Source organism: Gadus macrocephalus, chromosome 18 (genome assembly GCF_031168955.1).
Source record: "Gadus macrocephalus chromosome 18, ASM3116895v1".
NCBI lineage: Eukaryota > Metazoa > Chordata > Actinopteri > Gadiformes > Gadidae > Gadus > Gadus macrocephalus.
Window position 1 is genome coordinate 12,605,596 of NC_082399.1, and position 24,505 is coordinate 12,630,100.

The following is a 24,505-nucleotide window of genomic DNA, read 5'->3' on the forward strand; positions in this document are numbered from 1 at the left end:
TAACCTAGTAAAACCAGGACAAACGTGTTCACATGAACCAGGTAGAAAATTAAAAATAAATAAAAGATCCATTGCAGATTTTATGAAGTCCAAGCGTAATTCAACCCAAAAGCAACCACTATGGATTGAAAAACCAGCCACACATTAACAACATAAAGCCCTGATTATCCTGAAGGTAAGAAGTGCAGCAAAAGGCGCGTCTACGTGGGGACCCCTGCTCTTACGTGTTTGGCCCGCTCCGCCATGTCCTTCTCTCCGCGGGGCCGGTGGGGGGTGGTCTGGTCTGTCGGGGACGACGAGCAGCTGGGGGAGAGGAACTTGCCGTGGGGGCCCCGGAGAAGCGAGGCCCTCTCTCGCGGGGTTGACCAGTCGCTGGCCGACGAGGGACCCGGCGACGGGGAGGAGGAGAAGGGCGAGGCGGGCGAGGCGCTGGCCACGACCCGGTCCGCTATCCACCGTCGAACCTGGGGGCACAGGGGGGCGGGGGGGGAGACGGACGGGAGGAAATTACACAAAACCCCCACGGGACAACGTTGGGAACGGCAATATCCACCGAGGACACTGGAGCGCGATAGGAACGTGGCATGAACGGTCAGCGGCGGTTCATTTCCTTTGGACGGTGGCAGCTTGTCCAAAGTGGCACACTTCCGGTACATCTTCCCAATGCCCCTCTCAGCCAATACGTCGCATCATAAAAAGAGCGACGAGTATTAGGACGCAGCACAGCATGACCACGCTGTCAACAGCCAGCCAACAGGCCTTTAATTTGCTCAATATGCTCATCACCACCACCACTCACCTTGGCGAACACTGCCTGTCTGTCTGTCCTGCTCTGACCATGCTGGAAAACAAACAGGACTCAGCATGCGGCTAGCTTGATTCTTAATAAGAATGACAACATCCCTGTCCCATTCCACAACAGAAATGACAACTGTATAAGGAATGAGAAGTGGCTAGAGAAAAAGTTACACTACCATTGTATAGTACAGGATGAGTACTGTGGTATTTTTTGCCGTTACACATAAAAAGTTTCAGGTTTTGATATATATTAACCAGTTTGTGATGCAATAAAAACTCTTGGGGTGCAATCAAGGTGTATCTTTCCCTGTGAAACACAGTCCAAACATAAAAAAATTATCCTAAATGTAGTGTGGACAGAGTGCTACCCTTTTGCCAGTACACCTCACCCCGTGTGCCATATTGACATGCAACTCCATAATGGCTTTGTGGATCATTGCATGTGTAGTTTTAGTGGAAACAACCAAACCGACAGCAATGTATAAACAAGGTGGCCTCAAGTCCAATACAGCGTGCTTAAACGTGACACCGTGCTTTCAAGTGCTTGCTTATCCCAACTACTACCCAACTCTCCAATAAAGACCCACCAACTCGTTCCCCTTACCTGGTTGGCCGGGCTCGGAGTGGTTATCCCGTAATCTGTCTTGTCGCCCTCCGACTCTTCTTCCTCCTCCTCCTCCTCCTCCTCCTCGCTGCCCTCCTCTTCACTGCTGGCCTCCCCCGAGGCGGGTTCCTGGGACGGGGCTTCTTCAGGGGAGCCTTCCTGCTCCATCTCCTCACCCTCACAGAGGAAGTAGGACTGGGCGTCAGGACGCTCCTGGGCAGTGAGAGAGGGGGCCTTTGCGTCCAACGTAGCCGGTGACGCACCGTGGGACTGGGGGGCGCTCGGAGCGGCGGTGCTTTTAGAGGAGGCAACACTTGGGAGTCCAGGTAGTTGCCGCCCTGTCGAGGGTTCTGCCGCAGTTAAGGCCTCATTGTCCGAGTTGCTTTGAAGGGTTCCGTGGCAGGCGCTTTCAGCTGTAGGTCGGCACAAGGCCTCGGTGGAAGGTGCGGTGGCGGGTGACCTGTTGACGGGACGCTGAGCCTGATGGCTCTGGCAGCCAACAGCAACAGTCTCTGGCACCGGGTCTGTGAGCGACACGGCCTCTGGAAGGCACTCTTCAGACACCGAGCCCGCCCGGAGGCTGTGGGCGTTGGCAAGAACGTGTTCAGCAGAGTTCTGCATCTCGGGCACCTGCGACAAAACAGAAGGTGTCTGTCCGAGGAGGGGAGACTTAGTGTGTGGGAGGAACTTTGGATTTACGGCAGGGGAGGCAGTCTCTGGTGTGGCGGCTCTGCTCAGAGTTGATTTGTCTTTGGTCCCTCCGTCTGAAGGAGCCCCACAGGCCCCCAGCTGCACAGCGTTTTCAACAGTGACGCCCGGACACTGTGGCGGATCCGTCTGAATTGAAACAGCGAGCGACGAGTCCATAGCCACCTCCTCCGGGATGACAAACTGCACGGGGGAAACGAGAGCGGAGGAACCAGTGGACGGTTCTGGTCCACCCATCTGAAGAGAAGGGGCCTCCACCATGTACGATACAACAGCGTCGGCTGGCAGACATGGGGCCAAGGGGTGCAGCTCACTGCTGGCCGTAACGACACACAGCTCACTCAGGCCGGGCACTTGGACAGCCTGACTAATGTCTGACACTAGGCGCGAGCCCAGGGCGGCCGTGACGGGGTGCGAGACGGAGACGTTGTGGCTCATCACCGCGGAGGCCCCCGACAAGGGGAAGGCCTGCTGGGCGATCAGGACGCCGTCGGCGTCGCTCACGCCGCAGAGGGGGGCCTCCATGTGCAGGCTCAGACCCTCTTTCCCCGGGTACTCCTCAGAGTGATCCAGCAGCGCGTTGAACAAGTTGACCTCGTAGCCCGGGGAGCGGGGCTGCACGGTGCTGCTGACGCAGACCGTCTCCTCGGCTACGCCCTCGACCAGGCTGCAGATCTCATAGACGACGGGCTGGGAGTCCAGCTGGAGGCCCTCTCCGTAGAGCTTGGGCTGGCCAGAGGACAGGTCGTTGACCACGGAGGCCTCACAGATGCTGCCGTCCTCCTGTTGGACTAGGTAGCTCTGATTGACGTGCATCGCCGACCAATCCCCACCGAGGTGGGACGGGTCCCCGACGATCACGATCCTCTGAGTTTCCGACGAATGCACCATCTCTGAGATCATTGGCACATCCACCGTGGAGATCTGGTCCGCCAGGGCAGCGGACCCCAGTTCAACAAACGCCTCCGCCTGGCTGGAGCCCGCCGGGTCCGGGTGGAGGACATTGGGTGCAGAAGGGGGCTGTATTTGCAACGCATAGCCCGCCGACGTGAAGGAGACTACACTATAGGTGTCCACGGTGCCGCTGCTCTCCGCTGGCTCCAGCTCGGCCGTGCTGACGGAGGCGGTGCTCTGTTCACCAGCACACGGCTCCGCCCCGGACACCGTTTCTCCCGGCCCGGCATTCTCAAGTACCTCCGACGAGGGAGGCTGAGATAGTGTTTGTTTATGAGCGGAGTCTGAAAGTTCCGTGGCGTGCTCTTGTATCCCGACCGACATGGATCCAACACCTCCAGTCGGTTCCCCGGCACCGCTGGGGCCCTGGCTGAGGATTTGCGGCTGCGACGTCGGGGCGTCAGTTTGTTGGGCGGCCGTTGTGGACTGCTCCATAGCGGCGTCCTGGAGTGAAAGGTTTGCAACGCAGCGTTGGCGGTCAGGGGAGGAAGCGCTGGGACTGGGTGGAGAGGGGGCTTGTGGGAGGTTGTCTGTGATTGTGTGCTCTCCTCCACAGAGTGACTGGTCTGGTCTAGTCTCTGAGTTATATTCCAAAATGTCCCTGGCTGAGGCCACTGGTCCCGCCTCTGCCTCTGTAATAACCAGCAGTCCACCAGCCTCGGTCTGGGTTTCACCACACTCTGACTGGCAGATTTCTGTCTCAGTTTGTAACCCGTAGTGGAGCTCTTGCCCTGTGACGTCAGTCTGTATGCCTGACGACGGGGTAGGAGGTGGAGGCGTGAGGGGAGGGGGGCTCCTCTGCAGGCCGGCAGAGGGGCTGCAGTTCTCAGAGGGGGGTATTGGAGCGGAGCCTCCACCTTGGACGCTCTCCGGAGAAGCCTTGAGCCGCTCTTCTGGAAGGCCTTCCTCGGAGCCTTGGGAAACAGTGTGGGGTGTGTTGGACGCAGGGTCCCTCTCCGCACCGAGGGCCGCCGGGACGTCGCTCTCTGGCGTGGGCAGCGTGGGCGCGTGGACCAACAGTGGGGCTGGGAAGGGGGCAGCTGCGACCGGCTGCGGGGCATGCTGAGGTGACAACCCAGCCACATTCTGTGCAGCCAGAGGGTCGACACCTAGCACATCCACAGCCGGGGGGTCGTGCCGCTGCACCACCTCCCCCCGGGAGCTTCCTCCCCCCGCGTCGCCTCGGCTACACTCTGCCCCTGGGGGAGGACAACAAGGAGGGGATCCGGGTCAATGGATCAGACCGACATATTGAATACAATATTTGGATTAGGTAAAAAAGGGAATTATTAAACAAATCTCATAATAAAAGGTAAACTACTATATTTTCCAATCATTTATGCATGTACTATAGCTCATCATAAAAAGGTGAACGTCAAAACTAAATTGGGAGCAGCAATACAATTGTTTGTAGCATAATCCAACCAGGTAGTACACATCCCCATTCATAAAGATTCTCATATTGACCAGCCAAATCGGCATGCGATGTTCAGAAGCAAAAAACGAAAACTAAAAGCTGTTCAAATGAAGAAAGGACATACCAAAATAATGTCATAGGGTCAATACGTTTAGGCATACACTTTTAGTAACACACATATATAAACAAACACACACACCACAACATTTTCTAGGCAATGTCTTACCTGTCTGTGGTGTCACACACAGATCTTCTGTGCTTTCTACTTCCAGGATGCTGACATTAAGATCCCCTCCTCATATTCTAAAAGGGACAGAAATCAAACGGTTGTAATGAAATGTAAATGTAAAATTACCTTTATTTACAAATTGGTAACTTGTATACCTCAGCCTTCTCAACAAAGCAACACATTAGCATGCTAACAGGCTAGACAAAATACTTGCTTTTGGGTGCCAACATTAATATTGTTAACTCAGATTTCGACTTGCTGGGAACCAACCCCTTCTGATAATGAAACTACTACATATGTTCCCGTGCCGGGCGGAAATTAATGTCACATCACGCGAATAACACTGCCGCCCAGACCTGTGGATGTGTAAGCTAGCCGATGCTACCGAGAAGTAACGGACATTTATGTGGTCTAGCGGGACTGCGTGGGCACCGGCGTTCTGGTCATTATGTCAGTAGTCTGCGAAAGGGACAGACACGATGGACGGAATAGCGGTACGCTTTGTGGCGGTTGTCACTTCGGGACGGAGGGGTCGTGCAGCACGCGCTCCCCGAGCTAAACCCAGCGGACTGCGCGCGGGCCTTCGGTCATTCATTGCTCTCTCGTCAATGCGAACATTATTCATTGTGACTGGGGTCGGGAACTTGTTCAAAACGTTGGCCCACCAACGACATTTTTTTGTTCTATGCAATAACAATGACTTCGGATCATAATAATTATTAGAAAATAAACAATGTTCGTTGTTTACTGTTGCCTCGATATAGTCTGACCTGCCCCTAACTTGGCCGTATGCTTAGCGTGTGAGGGCTTAAATGGGTTAAATGAACGTTACTGGGATTGTCTTGTGAAGTTAGCTTAGTAGCGTGTACAATAGCCTACACTGCTTGACTGGCATCACTGGAAAGATTGCTAACTAGCAATCCGAATAGTTGGTAGGTGCATTCATTGTGTGCGCAGGCGCCTTATCCCGCCCGCAATTATGTAATGCTGATTCTCGCTATAAGACTGTGTATGCCGATACATATGAAGAGTTATTTTCTCATTTGGACGGGAACACACGAAGAGTCGCATTATAAAGCCGCTTTACCATGCACGATAGAAAGGAACAATCGCTCGTGACGTCATTGCGTGGGGGTCAAATCTACAAGTAAAGAATCACCTCAAAACTATTTTTGCATTGATGGAAAACGCACTGCATACATAAAAAAGGTCCAAATAAAAAAAAGATACATACATTTAAAAGTTTCATATCAAATTTTCAACGATTAAAGGGGTGTCCGAAGGGGGCTAACGACAGCCCACAGGTGCCTCTTTTGCATTGACCAGAAAGGGGCTGTCAATTCAAGTTGGTTGAGAATGAATATCACTGTTCTCCTGCTACGCCGAATCCATATGGGCCACATCCTAGCCATAGCATGATATGCATTGTACGTTTCGCATATTCCATAAAGGAAAAGGTGAAGTGCAATATATTCAGATAGTGTCCCGCTTCTGTTTCACCCCCTTTAAAGCCCCCTAACTTCCTTTATGCCCCCCCCCCCCCTCATTCTCATGGCCGCCATCTTAAGTTCCCACCTACCTGAAATTTCCGACCAATTTTCTTTTACTAAATTCTTGTTGAAGAAGTCGTCATCCGCATGAAATCGTACTCAATCCGTAATGCTAATAATCCAAACTGTCTCCCGGTACCCAACGAGGTACAAGTAGGTATCTGAGAAGAAGTTAAAATACGGACCGGGAGAGAGTGGGTTCGGCGCAGAATGTAGCGATTGCGGGGAGGAGACTTTACGCAGCGAAATGGTGGAGGACCGCTGCTGACAAAGTGCTGAACAAAGTAGGATCTCGCGAGACACAATCGAGCGCGGCAGTTCAATTGTGTTAATTTGATGCATCTTCTGATCAAAACCGATAGGATTCAAGACACTATGAGATTCCTTTTGTTTGACAGTATTCAATATAAAGTAAAGTTTGAATTGTGATAAGTTGGGGTATTTAAACATTTGTATTTATCAATACAAACTCAAATATATTCCTGTAATTAGGCCTACTCTATACATGTCATAGTTTTGATACACAGCCTACTAATATGGATCCTGGTATTCGCGTTATAATATACTTCCATATATTCTAACTATTTATAAAGAACAACTAACAACCATATTGGTCATTTGACTCAAGTTGTTTATCCATACCGTTTTATCAGTGTTTATTTGGTTACGTTGAGGTAATGGTTGTCCGGTTTACAGGGAAAGGTTTGACCTATTGTACCGTTAACAGTACTTTTCATGGATTAAGTGTGTACAATTTTTAGCACAGAACTTTCTATGCAATGCACATTTGTAATTGTATTACCCCCTAATGTTGTCATGTGATGCATGGGAATTAAAATAGATATAATTTTCCTCCATCAGATCATTTCACCATACATTATATTTCAATTCCAAACAAAATAAGAGCCACACAACTCAGTAAACAACAATTCATTTAATAATTAATATATGTGGTCTCTAGGGGAGGGGATTTGAAAGGTATAAAATGGTCATATTAAAATAATTGACCCATTGTCTTTCCTCCTCTCAGTATACCCACAGTCCAGTTGCCTTTTGACAGAAGACCTTACATTTCTGTCCTTGACGCAGGTGTCCCAACTTTTCCAATGTATATAACTTATCTTTGTGAACGAAACATCTCTTGCTATTCACATAAAAGCCTCCAAGTCCCAAATGTAATGTAACACACCACCAACGCCACAGGCCGACCTCCCTCCTCGCACAACAGCCATGAGATCCTTGAGGAGGTCGCTGTGGTTCTGGCTAACCGGTCCCCAGCGGTCCAGTTCTCCGTGGAAACGAGCTAGTTGCATGATACTTTAATTACTTATGACTACCTCAGGAGAGGGTACTGATTGATACCTGAAACAATGACGAATAACATAACAGTGAATATATTTAATATTATTATTATAGAAGATAATTAATGTTGAGAATAATAATTACAAAGGCATTTTCACTATACTACTATAATCTGGTCCTGGCCATATACCAAATTAGAGGAGTGGGGAAACAGTTACTGGAAGTCCGAACCTATTGTGTGCACACACACACAACGACTTCATATTCGTCCTTGAAAACAGAGTGGAGGAGCTTCAATCACAGAAGTGGTCAAGTTCAGGGTGTGTATTTTGCAGGGTGAGGCGGAGAAGGTACAGATGTGCACTGAACTTTGTTAATTCATACATTTCAAGAGTAATTTGTCTTTACAATGATGAGACAAAAGACTTAAACCCAAACATCCCGTTACCACTGTATTTTGTAAGGCATCATCCGAAATACAGGATCATGATTTATGTAGAGGAGGGATTTAGAACATCCCGTAGAGTTTAAACAAGAAAAGGAGTAACCTTTCATGTGTTCTGAAAGTGCACACCCCTCTGGAAGAAATAATTGTTTTAATCCAACAGGAAAAGGCTTGCTTAACAAAGCATGGAAAATGAGATTTCGAAAGAACAAAACTGCCTCGTCATATAGCTAGAATAACTGTATTAAGGAACAGCCTATAAAATAAAAATACACAAGGATGCACAGAAAACATGTACCTTTAAATTGCACTGATAGAACTATTGGGAGGGGGATATTATTCCATGTCATTCTGAGTGTCACATGTCCCCTCCCGGGACCTGGTTCGGCCCCTCGGTTGCGACTGGACCCGTGTTTGGTTGTGGGTCTGGGCAGGCCGGGCGTTGCAGAAGCCCGTCGCCAGGGACGACTACAGAGGATGGGGAGGGGGGGGGGGGCAGGTTGAGAGCAGCACAGTGATCCTTATGTTTCCCTTGATCTCCAGTGTTGTGCCTGTACTATCTGGACTCCCCGTCTTTATGGGTGCTGTACAGAGTCATCTCGCCCGGCCCCCCCATTCTGGAGCCGCGGGGGGGCGTGGACGACCGGCTCGTCACCGAGGGAATGAGGGGCGGCGGCGCGCCCACCGACAGCGCCCCGACCAGACCGCCGGGGGTCTTGGTCAGGATGCCGTTGGACATGTGGTGCGGGTGGAGCTGCCCGAGGCGCGAGTACAGGCCCGGGTGGTGCTGGGGGCCGGCGGGGCCCCCGTGGGAGAGCGAGTGGGCCAGGAGGCCCGGGTGGAGCTGCTCCAGGTGGGCGGCAGTGGCGGCGTGGGACTGGCTTTGGAGGTGGCCGCCGGCCGAGAGGTGCGGGTGCGGGTGGGGGTGCGGGTGCATGCCAAAGTACCGCGCTCGCTCAAAGTCTTCCCTCAGGATCTGGGCTCGCTGCTCCTCGTCCATCAGCCCGCCGCCCGGGGGCCCCAGCTGGGGGGGCCGGTCAAAGTGGTGGGCCATGAGGCTGAACTCCTGGCGAACGGCGGCGGAAGAGGTAGATGTCTGAGGGTGGTGGGGGTTAGCCGCGGCCGCCGCCACGGCCGCCGCCCGCTCCGCCTCCAGGAAGCGCTGAGCGTGTTGGTGCTGGAGGAGGCGCGCCAGGTGGGGGTCCGAGCGCAGGGCGAGGTGCGGGTCCGAGCGCAGGGCCAGGTGGGGGTCCGAGCGCATGGCCATGGCCTCCCTGCGCTGCTGCTGCTGCTGCTGGGCGGCCAGCTCCCGCCAGGGGTCCCAGGTGAACGTGTGCGGGTTCTGCGACGGACCCTGGGGCGGGCCGTGGGCAAAGCGTTCCCCCCCTGGGCCCATCACCAGGCCCCCGGCTCCGGCGGCGCTCCCCAGGTAGGCCTCGATGGCCCTGGAGTGCTCCAGCAGAGACAGGTGGTGGTGGTGGGGGGGCGGGTGCTGCGTGGGGAGGGGAACCCCCGGGGTCGGAGTGAGGGACATGGACGAAGAGGAACCCGAGTTGGGCTGGTGGGAGCGGCTGTTGGGACGCTCAAACCCGTGGGGGTGGCCGTGGCCGTGGGGGTGTCCGTGGCCGTGGGGGTGGGGGTGTCCGTGGCCGTGGCCGTGGGACGGGGGCTGGTGCAGGGTGATGGGTATGTGCTCCGGCTCCTCTTTGCGCTCCTCTTTGACTTTGACGGGGGGCAGCAGCAGGGGGTGTTTGGACACAGGCGTGGGGGTCCGGTCGGCCTTCTTCCCGGGGGCCATGGGGAAGGGGTGTTTGGAGACGGGCGTGGGGGTCCGGTCGGGCTTCTTGCCGAGGCTCATGTTGGGGCCGGCAGCCGACCCGGAGGAGGAAGACGGGTGGATGTCTCTTTGGGAGGAGCCGTGGGGGGGCTCGCCGTGGTGGCCGTGTCCCGCGGGGTGCGGGGGGCCGCGGGGGTACAGGTCCAAGGGGGAGGGCGCCGAGCGGTTGGAGGGCGGGGGCGTGGTGAGCACGGAGGACGAGGAAGACCTGGGCCGCTCTTGGTCCGACACCAGAGAGGAGGGGCCGAGCGGCGGCCCCCTCGAAGACATCATCTGCATGGGGGGCCTCTTGTCGCCGTCCCGGTTGATGCTGCGTGCCAGCTCCTCGATGGGCCCGCCGCCGCCCCCCAGCCCGCTGCCGTGACCGTTGAGGTGGGACACCGGGGTGCTGCTGCGGGGTTTGAAGGTGGGGGCGACGGGGGACATCCTCACAGGCTGCCGGCCGTACAGCATATTGTCTCTGCAACACAGTGACAACACACATGAGTACGGCATCGTTTCACAGAGCACACGTCTTTCCATCATTAGTCCTGATTACAGAAATCAAAGTCTTTCAATAGAGCTATTTACAAGTTACATGGTCAATCCTAAAGTGCATGGAAGGTAAAAGGCAGCACGTGGAGCTCTGCACACCTGTCTTTCTCATCCTTGATGTGAGGGACGTCTCTCCTGTCCAGCTCCTTGCCTCGGTCCCTCTCGTCCCGCTTCTCCGCCCCCTTGGCCCAGCTGGGACCCCCAGGGAACCCGGGCGGCCCGCCGTGCAGGCGGTTCCACGGGTCGTGGTGGTTGGGGTTGGACATGCCGCTGACCACGCTGGCCGGGGAGTCCTTGTGGCCGAAGACCGAGCCACCTGCAGGGAAACCAAAACCAGGTCTCAGCACGAGGACCTTGCTCTTACTTATCCCCGGCCGTTTTACATTCTCATGTGCAAAACTAGAAAGAGGAGACGGCCTACAGGGCAGGGGGGCTGAAAGACACTGGAAGAGCTTGTCTATCTATGGGTCTGGAAGATAAGTAGGTGTCTATCAAGGCGGTAGTAGTGCTAGACTGACCCAGTGTTGGGCTACCAAGTCCTCCAAAGGCTCCAGAGCCTAGCGCTCCCAGTGGAGTAAAAGGTGGTGAGCGGCCATATGGATCTGAAACATACACACACCATAAGCAACTGGTTTATAATCCACTGATTTAGAAAGGGGTTTTAACAGCAGCACATGTCAATATGTTAATTACACACACCATGATCTGGTTTATCATCCCATGATTAACAGCAGCAACAGAAAATTAATTATAGGCCTTAGCCTTCCCAACATATTAGAAAGAGGATAATCCTTTTGAAGCATGTGAGGCATCTAATGCACTTGAGAACAACAACCAAGTGTATATTTTATCCACGTTGACGTTAGTGTTCCTATTTTATCTTAAACTAATTGTTATACTTCTTAAGAATAGACAATACAGGAACGTTTTTTGCTTCAAAACAAAAAAGGCATGTAGAAGAAATCAAAACCGTGTGGGGTGAATCAAAGTGACAGATATGGTCACGGACACTGTCCACTGACGTGTCTTTTGGCGGTCGAGCATACCCAGGTGTGCAACTGGATTGAGGAAAGACGAGTGAGGCGTTGACGGAGGGATGAAAGGACTCGAGGACTGATGGACTCCACCTGGGCACCAGGAAAGAAGGGAAACATGATTCTCTTAAACCCGACCTCATTCATTAGGACAGCCAACAGAGATGCAAACACACAATTAATAGTGCCGGACATGACGGTGGGTAAAGGATCAGCAAGAATTTCTCACATTTCTAATAACTACTGAAAAGTATTCAGTGTGCAAAGAAAACCAAAAGCCCCGCAATAACCAAAGCTATTCACTGCCTTCTACTCCCAAAAACACTTTGCTGTGCACACATACACACGGACACACACCTGCTACAGTGAACAGACTGGCAGGTCTGGTGAGGTCATGTGACGGAGGGAGGCCTCCTCCCATGGGCCCCAGAGGGCCCAGGCCCCCGGCTCCAGGCATGCGGGCCAACAGCTCATTACGGAAGTCCAGTTTGTGAGGATCAGCCTGCATCAGCTGACACAAAGGAAGGAGGTGACTTAGGACAAATCATGGTCATCATGGATATCTTACCCGATTGAACAAGTTGTAAGAAAAAACTAAATCAACGAGGGCCCTGGCGTAAGCGTACGATGTGGAATAATTCCGACAGATCTGGTCAAAAAGTCCTAAATTAAAAGCTTTATGAAATATGCACCGTTTGCTTCCAATTGGATGCTGGTTAAGGTTTAGGGGATAAGAAAGTCTACTAGCAAAAGAACAAAGCAATTACCTCATCTTCATTACATAAATGTTACGTTTTATAAGATTTGTTTTCATTGGACAGCCTACCTTCACCTTCTTCTGGTGGCTTAGGATCATCCAGGCCACGTGAACATGCATAGCACACCATTTTCCCGGTTTCTGCAAAAGACGAAGGCCAAGCGTTACATGGAGCGTGAGTTGATTTGCAATTTAAAAGACATGCTAGAAGTCTTTGTACACCAAGTCGGTGCAAATGATCAGGGTTAAGCATTGCAATTAGTTTTCGGGTTTTGCTAACGTGAACATACTAGGTCCGTTCAATTAATGTTATACGTAGAAAAAGAGACAGTGGCATCAGCGTAAAGATTAGACAAAGAGACGTACAAGCAAAGCCAGAGCAGAGGAAACAAAGATAGGCATGAACTCTAGTTCTACAGAAAGACCCAATATGGTGGGCAAAGGCATTGATTAGACGAGCATTAGTCGATCAGAACGATAAGGAACAGGGTTAGTTCAAAGAGTGGGTGAAATGGTGGCCCCAGGACTGAAGGGATGTCTCGGGATTTCAAGTGTCCATCTTGTGCTTACATTACTGACTTTCAACGATGTCCCAAATGGATCAGTTAGCTACGAGAGAACAGAACCGTAAAAACCACTTAAACAAGTTTCATACCATTTCCCTTCTTATGTTTATGTAGCGACTGAGCTCATCTCGGTGCACATCATTAGCTCCAAGTCTCGGATGAAGACCCATGAGATTCTGGTCTGGGATCAAGACAAGTAACTCATAGGACAACCTCCATATGTAAACATGATAGAGGGCCACATTCCCGTGCGAGTACATAGGACATAGAGGTCATCCTCACCCTGGGGTCTTTGGGCTGCAGGTGGTGCGGCACAACCCCCAGCCGGGCAGTCAGCTCAGGACCGGTTCCCTGAGGGACGAGAGGCTGTCAAGAACAGCACAACAACATCAGCACAGCACCGTCGGCCAGGCAGCCTACACGTATCCCCAACATACGTTTAGGGCAGCCAATGGAACAATACTTGACAGTCTAATGAAGATGCTGGCTATAAATAACTAGCAGTTACTATGTATCAAGTTGGCCTCACAGACTCACCGCTATTCATGTTAATGATTCTAGAAGTTTACTTCAAGAAGGGTTTTCACTGCAAGACTCAACTAAACATGGTCAAACAGGGTATCCAGGGTGTTGTTGAATGATAAATGATGTGTCTGCAACTCTGATACACAGAGAAAACACATTGTGGAATGTGGTTAGGTAGGTTAGTGGTTGGTGAGGTTGTATTAGGTGCCTTTGACCACCCCTCAATGAAATGTGAAGATCAGATGCTTATCAATAAACTGGGAATTACCTTAATCATAATTTCATAAGAGTAGGATCAACAGGAACATACTTTCTTGCTTGGTGTGGATGCGTTCTACTCTCAGATCTGCGATGCCCGTGTCAAGTGACCGAAGGGGCAGGTTGTTCCGACGGCGTACTTCCTCATTGATAAAGAACGCTTGTGATTTCCAGGAGGACAGGACAGTCCTACGTACCTTTGGCTGGAAGGCTCCCTGCAGGGAGCTGAAGGGTCCGGTGGGGGGAATGACGGGCTGAATGCCAGGGACTGAGGGAGGGGTGTACTGTGGGAAGAACTACATCAGCCACAAGCACACACAGAAACATGACTTAGTCACCAGCAGGCTACACCTATCCCGCTGGCTTTATAGTAGGGCAGTAGGGCTTATGCGCTGGTTACTTTAAACCCCGTAATTCTAAACAGATGTATTCTGTTGTATATAGGGTAGCTTGCCTTGGTTTTTAAATATGACTGCCATTTATGTTTTTTCTTTTTATCTACGAGCGATTTCTACATAAAACGATTTGAGTCTGGATTTGATTTTCTATCCCTGGTACTTCATCATAATGATACTTGAAATAATCCCATGGGAAACTCCCCTGCTATAACCCCCTCTTAACTTGGAGCTAGGAGCAGTGGGCATTCTCACAGGGTAGCACCCTGGAACCAACTCCAGGTGTTAACACACCACGGCCAGGTGTGGTACCCTGGCCTTGCTAATAGGCAGGGCAGGAGTGTTAACCAAGATGTAGTGCCCTTTACCTTTCTTTTGGAGCGTTCACTTCCCTTTTTTGGGGTGTTGGAGGAAACCAGAGCACCCCCCCTCCCCCCCACCCCCCACAAACCCAGGACCTTCTCGTTGTGAGGCAGCGGTGCTAACCACTGTACCACCCTAATCCCCATAACGACATGAAATACTGACAAAATACTCACAGTGTGTCGGTACAAGCCCTCCATCTTGCCAGGATATTTATCAAACTGTAAAAGAGAGACAAAGGAATGTTTTCGTTAAAGGGAGCCACCATAATACACCCAGCTGGACCTTTGTCCCAGCCGGGCCCAGAGCCCCGGGAGCCCACAGGAAGGTTCTCCTCACCAGTGGCGGCGCCGTGGCCGTCGGGTGCAGGAAGGGCGTGAAGTGTTGGTGCGTGTGCGTGTGCTGGTGCTGGTGGTTGTGCTGATGGATCTGGAAGTTGAGGGGCGGGATGCTGGGCTGGTTCTGGGACGTCCTGCCGGAGGAGCTGGCCGAGGAGGCGGAGGTGGGCGGGCCGCCCGGCGTGGAGCGGCCGGCGGCGCCCGCGGCGTTGCCCTCGGGGCCGGGGCCGCTGCGGCGGCCGTCGCGCTCCTGCGAGGCCATGAGGTGGGGGTTGAGGCGCAGCAGCTCCTGATCTGTAGAGAGAAAGCCATCGTACGGTGAGTTACTACGTCCACTACAAAACACTACAGCGGTCCATCATACAGTTAGCCGACGTTCACAGCACAAAGTGCACAGGTTGGACTCTTTCAGTGCTTAAAACCAGATGGTTCAAATAAAAACCAAAAGACTATTATTTTTAATCTTTAGCCTGATTTTAACTATGCCACTGGTAAATCGTGGTACAATATGCAACTCATTAAAAGCTGGAATGCGCTTCATTCATGCCAGGCAGAGTGGCACTGGAGTTATAAAGTGCAAAGTCAAAAACACAGCTCTATTTTAAGCACCGTGACCACAAAATATGATGGACAGTACATTCAGGCCGGTTAGTGTTCGCTTTCCTGTTAAAACTTCACCGTTCTCTGCCCACACATGAACCGTCACCGAGATGCAAGGTATATGCTAGTCGGCTGTATAGCCTCATTCCACTCCAACGCTACCTTTCAAGACAAAGCAGCGAAAGGTTTCTGCCACACTATAGAGGCCCAATTCAAAATGTGTCGCTTGACCCGTTCCCGTTTAGTGAAACAGCTTTCCTTGAAAATTAACTGCCAAGGTCGTTGTTCCTCTTACTACTCTTGTGTTTGGCGACCAAGTGCTGCCTTAGATACATGCCCTCTGAATCACCAAAGCTCACGCTATGCCCAGGCCAGTGCTTCTACACACTCAGTTCTCCCCCTGTTAGAGCAGAGTGAGGACCCAGGCCCACACACTCAGTGCTACCTGTGACAGCAGAGGGAGCAACAAGGCCTAGGTCAGGGGGGCCTACGAGGTAGCACCGTGGTGAGTATAACAATGTTATATTTTAAACAACATTTTCTCAAAACACTGGTGATCACGTAACTCTTTCTGATGGGCTACTCTGAATGTGTACATTGGCAAGCAGGACATCATATCATACTCATAATGTTGTTGCAATGCCAAACATGCTAATCCAAACACATAGCACATTTTGGCGATACTTCACCAGCAGCTAACTCACGTTCCCTAAACCAATAAAATATTCTGTAAAGCCTGGCATGTAGCCTGAAATACAGCTTGGCCTTTCAGGTCCCTTCTCGGGTTGCCCAAGCTCAACATCAGAAAGAACAATGAAGCAATAGCATATATAGGACTCATCTGGTGAAGTACAGTTAACAGCATTGCAGAGTAGGCAGTGGAATAGAGAGACGCAGGGGCTCCTACCTGTGGCATTAGCGTGTGCAGACACTTGTAGGAGAGGCGGAGGAGGAGGAAGGCCAGGTGAGGTGTACAGGGCCCCAGAGCCGGCTCGCGATGGGGGCCGCATAGGCCCCGACGATCCAGGGACCCTCATGAGGGGCATGGACATACTAGTGGAGGGAGTGGGCGGACGCATGAGGAAGGGTTTGTGTTTGGGCTGCGGAGGGCTGGGCCCTTGGCGGCTGTGCAGGCCGTTGCGTTGACTGGGTCGGTTGACCGAGGCTGGGACCGCCATGTGGGGCTTCAGGCAGGAGAAGGGGGCAGAAGAGGTAGAAGAAGAAGTAGAAATAGGCTCCACGACCTCCAGGCTCCTCTCTTGACTGCGCTCCAGGCCCGACACCCTGGGGGTCACCATCAGGCGAGCGATGCCTCCACACCGGGGGGGCAAAGAGGGGCCGTTCTTGCCCATGGACGAGGCCAGGCTCACAGGGGTAGGCTCCATCACTAGAGGAAAACAGTGCAGTGCAGGTTGTTAATTATACTTGAGCTTACATTGGGAACATGGGATTTAATTCCAATTAGAGATATATATACTAAAACTACTTTATAAGAATCATTATCATACAAACTGAATACTGGAGATGTGTCTGCAGGTCTAGGGAAACATGCTACTTCCTCTTGAATAAACTAGGGACAAAAGTCTCCCAGATGAAGAAACTAAAGCAAGAAGAGTTCCCTGGTCTTACCTTTCCTGGTACTGACTGTGAACACTGGGTCCATGTAACCATCAGAGGCCTGCAAGAAGAAACAACAAGGTTCAAATATACCAAATAGCAAGTCAATAAAATAAAGAGGATTTCTCATTATTAGGTACAACTTCCAGTCAACTGAACAGAGGAATAATTAAAGGATTGTATTGCTTTTAAGAGCCTAACACATTACAGCCATTACATCTTAAATTAAAATGTAATCAATTAAAGATTAGATTAAATACAAATTAAAATACACACCTTATCTCCTGAATCACTCTCAGTGTCACACTAAAAGAGAAAGAATGAAAGAATTGCATAATTAATGATGAACCATACAATACATAACATTAATTGGTATTTCTGACAATATGATCACAACACTGGAGGAGATAGCACAGGCTCGGAAAATCAATACGAAAACAAAAAAAATGCAGAAAGGCACTTACAATGTAGCCAGTCTCCAAAGAGAGTGCAGCGGCGCCCTGTAAAGAGGATACAAGGGTACAATTTTAAAGTCACAACCTATAGCAAAGTAAAGCACAACATTTAGTCAGGTAAACATGTCTATCTGCTTGCATTATTCAATTATTAGAAGGTTATTGAAGAGCAGCTTCCAGGATGCCAACCCTAGTTAATTAAAGCTAGGGTAGGCAATACATTTAAGAAGCCATTTTGTCATATTTCAAGTTCCCTTTACACCCCGAAAGAATCATTAATTCTGCCTGTAGCACACTTTATACGCCTGCAAAAACATAACAAAAGTATTAGGCTGCGGGCCATCTCTCCCGTTATTGTGAGAGTTTTCACGATGGTCACCCCCAGGCTTCACCCTCTCCCCTTGCAATGCTACTGGCCATCTTCTCTAGCTCTAGCCTTAGCTTACCCAAGTTTGTTTTTGGCCTGCGCGTGAAAAAAAAAATACAGGTCTAGCTGTACTTCCAGGTGTACAAGAATGAATATAATGTTGCGATTGCTTGGCTACAGACTTTCTCCACACATTAATTAACTTGGGATGTCCCCCGGGCACTTTGCTCTACACCAGGATGTGAGCCATTAGTTGTTTACCTTTGTAATTTCATCTAGCATTTTAGAAGCCACATAGAGCTAGCTACTACAAAATGTCATAAAGAAGATGCCATAAGATCTTGAACAGCATTGAGGCTTTTTTGTATATTATTTTTGACAATCTGATTTCCTGTCACATCAGTCTCATCCTCAATCATTATGTATTATGTACAGTCAGTTAAAAGTAAGAGGAAGGAACCAATGACGAAGCAAACCAGGCTGCTTAAGACTACATATTAGTGTTATGGCTAGACCCTTAAAACACCAAGAGCAGTGACTAGTGCAATGTCACGTATATGTGGGATGGAAATCTTGCATACTTGGCAAACATAATAGTGTGATCTATGGAACCCCTTACACAACCAGCTATATGAACAGAACAGATAATGAGCCAGATGCTGGTTCTCAACAATATGATGTGGTTGCAGCACCTTCACATCCGTCTTTCTCCTCTTCTTTCTATTCGTGCTCCAGCAACTATGGGAGAAGCTGGGCGGGCCGCCTTCATCGGGCTCCGAGAGGGGCCCTCCACCGTTCTCCTCCGGCCCTCGCTTCCTCTTCCTCTTGTTGCCTCTGCCCATCAGCATAGCGGCACGCTGGGTGGGCTTCAGAGAGCAGTCCATCTGGGGAGAGGAGACAGAGAGGGTTGAGGGTCAGAGGACAGAGGGAGGCCTGGTTGTTACTTGGTCCTGACATGGTTGTAGTGCTAAGTGGACCTTTTGGATGCAGTGTATTGAAGATATGAACCATACAAGCAGATGCATAAAACATCTTGGTACAGTCCATTTTATCCAAGCATTAATCCACGAATGGCGTGACACCTGACTAAAAGGTGAAAGCACGATGAGAAAAGATCTATGAACAATGTGTGAAAAGGGAAATTCCAGCGTCAGTGAGATCACTTGTCTTCTATTAAAGGGAGTAGTCATATTTCCTGATAATGAAAGGGGAAAATACTAAAATAAAAAATAAGATATAAATACTAATTTCTCTTCTTTTTTTTTTTTAATACACTTTCAAACGTCTCAAACTAATAAATTCTCAAGGCCGAACATGAAATGGTTTCAGAAAAGAAAAGAGCATTGGTTTTATCAATTTTCTTTGGCGTTTTCCCAAACAACCTTTTGACATTCCTCCACACAGTATTCATTTATTGGTTTGTTTTGCCGGGCAGGTCTGGTTACATGTCATTCGATTTTCCTAAGTATCCAACTGAGACACACCGTATCAACCAACAGACATCATGAAACAACACCATTGCCCATGTTTAAGGTATTAGTTATCCAATCTTTAAGGATATTCAATGTTTGGGAGAAAACAGTTTGACTTCAACTGGGGTAGTTCTTTTTTCTTGAATGTCATAAATGTAATATCAAAACACATACTTAAAGTAATAACCTTATTCCTGATACTGCAAAATACAAACCCAGCTTGACAATATGCCAATCCTTTGTTGTGGCTTTCAAATTACTGTAATGTGACTAGTCACTAGACTAAGCATCACACTTCATACTTGACTGTACAGGACTACTTATTTTTGGTTATTATTTAAATATTGCTAAACGGGTAAGGGTCTTATGATGAAATCTCATGAATCTGATTATTTTGATGTTTGCTGATAAACTAAGGCTAATGGCATCGTTTCAATACACAGTATTTAGCCACGGTCTTAAAATGGTTTAGATTCAAGGGATGTGATCACAAATATATCTCTTGTTCTAGTTTATAGGTCAACTTGTTGCCTCAATGGTGAGGAACTTTTCACTGAGCATAGCATGGAACAATGCAGTTCCTACTCAACCCTATATATATATATATATATATATATATATATATATATATATATATATGAATAATAGAGAAGATGCTGTCTTTCTTTTTGGTCCTAATTTTTTCATTGCAAAATGTGGATGAAAACAGAACCTTGATTTGAATATTTTGTCCTTTATCTACATGAATGTTTACCCACGGAAATCCAACTATTAAAATGTTAATACACAAGTTAAGTATATGATGAAGAACGAAACACTGAAAACAAATATTTTGTATGCAATTAGCTAAATATGCATGCAATTTAAGTATCTTTGCTATGGTAAAATTAAATATTAACAACGTTCCCTTAAGTGGGACAGGTAACGCTAGTTAAAGTGCTGAACTCAGACCACTTATTTTAATGGCATGTTGCTCTACACTGCAGCTCATTTGCATAAGATTGCACTGCTATAAATTTGTTTCACATGGCAAATGATGCATCAGTGCCGCCTATGTTGATTACTGCCATGCAGAATGACTTCCTGTGCCTGTCGCAGAGTTTGTGGAGGATAGTTTGGGTTTAACCGTGTAGTTGTTGTATTAACTTGTCAGGGCTTGCTTTTGGTCATTTAAATAATATAGATCACTGAATAACTGCCTGTGACAACCCTTATATATATATATATAATATAATACATAATATATTCTACAAATAACTACATACTTAATCAGCACATGAGCTTATTAGCACATGTAAATACAGACAATGGAATAACTGTTCAAGAGTTGTGCAAAAGGGTACAGCGTGCAGTTACTATACTGAACCAGGGGAGCACCAGACGCTGGTAACATTTGCACGGTTGGCCCTCTTAAAGCACAATACTTAGTGAAATAATGCAGGCCGGAGACATCAGCTGCCTCAGAGGCATACTGGTCTTCCCCCAAAAGGAACGGCTGGATAATAAAAGGGGTGCTCTGCAACAGCTTAAAAATCGCCGTAGGTAATTACCTGAACAAACACCAAATCAAGTTTGCATTGCACACAATTTCCTGTCATCTATAGTAAACTCCAATAAAATACAATGCACCCTACAAGACCGGCGTGCTATCAGGTGCATCAGTGTATCGCTTGTGAATTTACCTCCAAGGCCTCGAAACTGATGAAGCTCGCAATAGCGAAACCGTCGATGAGGTCTTCCTCGCATGACATCGATTCCCTTTTCCTCCGACGAGGAGGCCTGTGTCTTCCAAATCCGGGTCGGCATTCTCGTCCACCGGCACCAAGAACCGAGTTTGTTCCACAAGCTTCACGTTCAGAGCCCGAGGACAGGGATGTGGCTCGTTGTTCAGCCAGGTCGACTCTTCTCCTCTGCCGTTCCCTGTCGCGCTGGGAACGAGACCGTCGGCTCTGCCTGAAACCACTGCTTCGGCTCGGACCCTCCATGTTAAAACCAACCCTTTATTTCCAATCAGTCCGAAGGCACTTAATTTCAATTCCTGGTCCGGTCAAAGGCACCAAACCGCAAATGAACCACCACCACACAGGCCCTCCGAGGAGCCTCTGTTTAAAATGGCGTTTATAGTACCAGTGTCTATTATTTAGAATCCTCTGAAAACAGTATTTCGGCATCGATGCCTTTCTTACGCCGAATTTTGTGTGTCATTTCAATATAATGCAGATAAGAAAAATAAGGTATAGGGAAATTCATAACATGTTCATGACATGCAGAAATGTCAGGACATGGCTGATTGTGTCTCGTAGATGGCTAACGCTAGCTAGCTAGCTAGCTAGCTAGCTAGCTTGCGAGCAAGGACTTCAGCCGACAACCAAATGTACGTATGTAAACAAAAAGAAAAGTCTGCCGTACTGACAAAACAACACAAATTAACAGTTGCTATATTTTCAAATCTAGTTTTCGTTTACCTCAGAATTATTAAATGTCACCCGTTATTCTATAAACTCCACCACTTCACCCGGCTTTGACAAAATAATTTAGGGAATTAGCCAATCGTTAACGTTAGCCAATTAGCGAGGCCAATAACCCAGATCTCCGACGCTAGGAAACAAGCCACCATGATACGCGATTTCATGAATTGTAAATGATAGGATGCGATTTGGGTTGTCTCCAAATAACAAGTAAAGCTCGCCTGCCAGAATGAAATATCCTGTTCCGACAGTTCAGTCCAGACTCCTCGGATTAGGTTGTTCCCTTCGTGTTTTGCCTGTTAGCCAATTAGCCTTAGCATGTCTATCACCGCGATAACAATATATTCAGCAAACTTCGTAAGAATAAAAGTATTCTTGAGACAGTTTTGAAAATACAGATAGCAAGAAGAGCAATCTCGTTAATTGGTGATTCGCAGCAGCGTGGACAGGCTCCACTGTCAAAATGCTAGGCCGATGCGAATGGTCGGATTCGCACCACATCAAAAGAAAGACGTAGCGTTAGTGTTAGCACTCTTGCTAACTAGCCGAACGGGCAGTTAGAAGGCTAATCCAAAAACAACATTTTGGGGGGAAAAGGGCAAGTTTATATCAGAACCGGTCAGCCCAATAGACCCGGCTTGTCGCTCCTTCACGCAAGAAAATGATTTCCTTCCACCTCCATCATAAAGAAAATATTTAAGGCCCGCATTTCAAAGCCTCGGTCTTGAGTTCCATACACAAGGGTGTCGGCCAAGCCCTCATTGGGCTGGGCAACTCCTACATGCAGCCTTCACTGTGTAATCCAATGTTTAGAAGAAGTTGAGGGTACTCGGCGACGTCTTCATGAAATGTATAGTATTCCTAATCCAGTCTGCCGGTACACAAATAGAAAAGCAGTACGACTTCAGTGCTGCCTCTCTTTAAAGATCCCGAATAATTGGAAAATGTATCGCGAAAATGTACAGACACAACCCCTGTCAGCCGTGCAGTGCATTGTGTGCGTGATTCTTCTTCCTCCCTGATGATAGTATGAATTTGTAAGCATATGTAGTACATACTGCCACCAAGTGGAATTTGTTAAAACTGCCAAGATCAGCCAAACTGATCAGTACGTAAAGTAAGGAAAACTATCTCATCAGACCTCGTATGACGCTCGTGGGCTGTTAACGATGGATGATTTCCCCTAACAGCATTTTAACCGTATTGTGGACTGCAGTACATATAATGCTTAGATTCAACTTATACATTTGACAGCTGCAGAGATACATTATACATCCTACAACTCTGCAAAACATTAATTCAAAAACATACCCAACTCCTGTATTTGGTTTTTTTTCCTTTAATTTACAGTCATTACATCAATGAGGATTTATATACATTCAATATTTATACAACATGGATGGATAAAAAAAAAAACTAGAACTGAAAATCCACAGACATACATCATGCCTGTGTAGGAACTTGCTTATGTCGTCCATCATGACCCACTCCCGAGAGTCCTGTGTGACAGCAGCGAGTGCAGCAGAATGCCCGTTGCTACGGACACATTCAGAGACTCTATACCCGGGATCAGTTGCCTAAAAGGTGGGATGGTAAGGATGGTTTGACAATGAGACAACAATTTTTGTGACATACCCTCCCCCTCTCCACCCATTAACAACAATGTAGGTTTGGTAATCTGGAAATCCGAGCAGCGAGTAACCACAGTGGAACACTCCTCTGTTAGAGCTCCCATGGTGCCAACCACATGCCAACCCTGTGATACTTTCAACTCCAGCATTTTCACAAGGCTTTCATAGCAATAAATGTCCATGACTTCCATTGCACCTGAACTAGCCTTGCTCACTACTGGTGTCAATGGGCAGCTATTGTGAAGACCGGTGACCACTCTGTCTACACCAAGGAAATAGGCTGAGCGCAGAATTGCTCCAAAGTTCATGGGATCTTGAATTCCATCCAGCACAAGCCAAAGTGGTAGAATATCACTTATTTTGCCCGATGGGAAGGCCGTCTCCTCTGTAAGAAAACTCAGTGGACTGGCCTGAAGACATACTCCTTGATGAACACGCCCAGTAGAAATCCGGTCCAGATGCTTTTTAGTGACTCGTTTGATCTGCACTCCTCGTCTGTGAGCCTCCTCACAAACCTTTATGACAGAGGTCCTGCGAGAAACGTCGCCCTCTTTCACTAAAAGTCGGAAGGGCTTTCTTCTTCCAATGGTTAATGCCAAGAGACATGGAGAAATACCAAAAACGACATCATAGTTTCTTTCTTCCTTGGCATCCCTTGTTACATTCCCACGTAAAGGCTTTTCCGAATAGGCAGAAAAGCCTTCAAAACTTATCTTATGAAGATCTTGTGCTCTGCAATCTTCTTGAGGTCTTCGCTCAAATGGCTTACCATTCTTTAGAGCTTTACTTTGGGCACGATGCTGTTGATATTTACCTTCAGACCGCATTTGGCCCTGCGACCCATTGGATACAATCTTCTTGCTACACACATCATTACGTTTTGGCACAGGTGGTATGGCGCAGTCCTTGGAACACAGAGGTTTACTTGCGACATGGTAAAGGGCAAATTGAGGGCAAATCACTTGCTTTCCCCAAGAAGACTTGAGCACGTTACAGCAGTGCTTAGATAGCCATCGTTGTTGACACGCAATATTCCACAAGCCCATGCTTGCAATTGGATGTCATTGAATTAAGGCGTTCTGGAAGAACCAACTTGTAAAATTGCGTGTCCAATCTTTCCACTATCCTTCAGCAAGCTCAGTAAATAACGCTGCCCATGTTCACTTAGCACTTTAACAAACGTGTTTATCTACCGGCGTCTATATCCATTCCTCGCATTACAATAGCCGTCCAAGACTAATGACATGTGCACTCCCGTCAGAAATACAGCAGCTATTGATA

At 48.6% G+C, this 24,505-nt stretch overlaps 3 protein-coding genes across 10 annotated transcripts in view; all 3 read right to left on the reverse strand.

Moving 5' to 3' along the window:
* Positions 1-6,543, reverse strand: part of srcap (Snf2-related CREBBP activator protein) — a 31,066-nt gene extending 24,523 nt beyond the window's left edge. Inside the window, exons 1-4 of one of the 2 annotated variants that reach the window (XM_060036221.1) lie at positions 6,290-6,543; positions 4,708-4,784; positions 1,403-4,263; positions 225-464 (exon numbers count right to left, since the gene is read on the reverse strand). In XM_060036221.1, the coding sequence (XP_059892204.1) occupies positions 225-464; positions 1,403-3,499 (2,337 nt within the window). In that variant the 5' untranslated portion in view covers positions 3,500-4,263; positions 4,708-4,784; positions 6,290-6,543. Of the gene's footprint in view, positions 1-224; positions 465-1,402; positions 4,264-4,707; positions 4,785-6,289 lie in introns of those variants that run through there. The other variant, XM_060036220.1, reaches the window with a different exon arrangement.
* A 636-nt stretch (positions 6,544-7,179) lies between these two features.
* Positions 7,180-22,592, reverse strand: fbrs (fibrosin). Of its 7 annotated transcripts, none has more exons than XM_060036225.1 (17): positions 20,808-22,592; positions 18,346-18,537; positions 17,296-17,331; positions 17,108-17,137; positions 16,844-16,892; positions 16,122-16,601; positions 14,616-14,908; positions 14,453-14,497; positions 13,716-13,802; positions 13,018-13,086; positions 12,740-12,778; positions 12,239-12,310; positions 11,770-11,923; positions 11,425-11,505; positions 10,897-10,980; positions 10,478-10,694; positions 7,180-10,304 (listed from the first exon to the last, which is right to left on the reverse strand). In XM_060036225.1, the coding sequence occupies exons 1-17, from the start codon at positions 21,108-21,110 to the stop codon at positions 8,564-8,566; spliced, it is 3,972 nt and encodes a 1,323-aa protein (XP_059892208.1). In that variant the 5' UTR covers positions 21,111-22,592; the 3' UTR covers positions 7,180-8,563. The 7 variants fall into 7 exon arrangements, with proteins under 7 accessions (XP_059892208.1, XP_059892206.1, XP_059892207.1 ...); XM_060036223.1 differs by having other exon boundaries at positions 13,018-13,101; XM_060036224.1 differs by having other exon boundaries at positions 13,716-13,814.
* On the reverse strand, positions 21,112-24,504 carry mrm1 (mitochondrial rRNA methyltransferase 1 homolog (S. cerevisiae)). Its single transcript, XM_060036240.1, has one exon. The coding sequence runs from the start codon at positions 24,268-24,270 to the stop codon at positions 23,071-23,073; it is 1,200 nt and encodes a 399-aa protein (XP_059892223.1). The 5' UTR covers positions 24,271-24,504; the 3' UTR covers positions 21,112-23,070.
* Position 24,505: the final 1 nt, after the last annotated feature.

Coding starts and splice junctions, on each gene's coding strand:
- fbrs (XM_060036222.1), bottom strand. CDS start 21,110: ATGGAGGGTCCGAGCCGAAGCAGTGGTTTCAGGCAGAGCCGACGGTCT. Junction 14,909..16,121: donor TGCACACGCTAATGCCACAG/GTAGGAGCCCCT, acceptor TTCTCTCTACAG/ATCAGGAGCTGCTGCGCCTC. Junction 10,305..10,477: donor ATCAAGGATGAGAAAGACAG/GTGTGCAGAGCT, acceptor ACTGTGTTGCAG/AGACAATATGCTGTACGGCC.
- mrm1 (XM_060036240.1), bottom strand. CDS start 24,270: ATGGGCTTGTGGAATATTGCGTGTCAACAACGATGGCTATCTAAGCAC.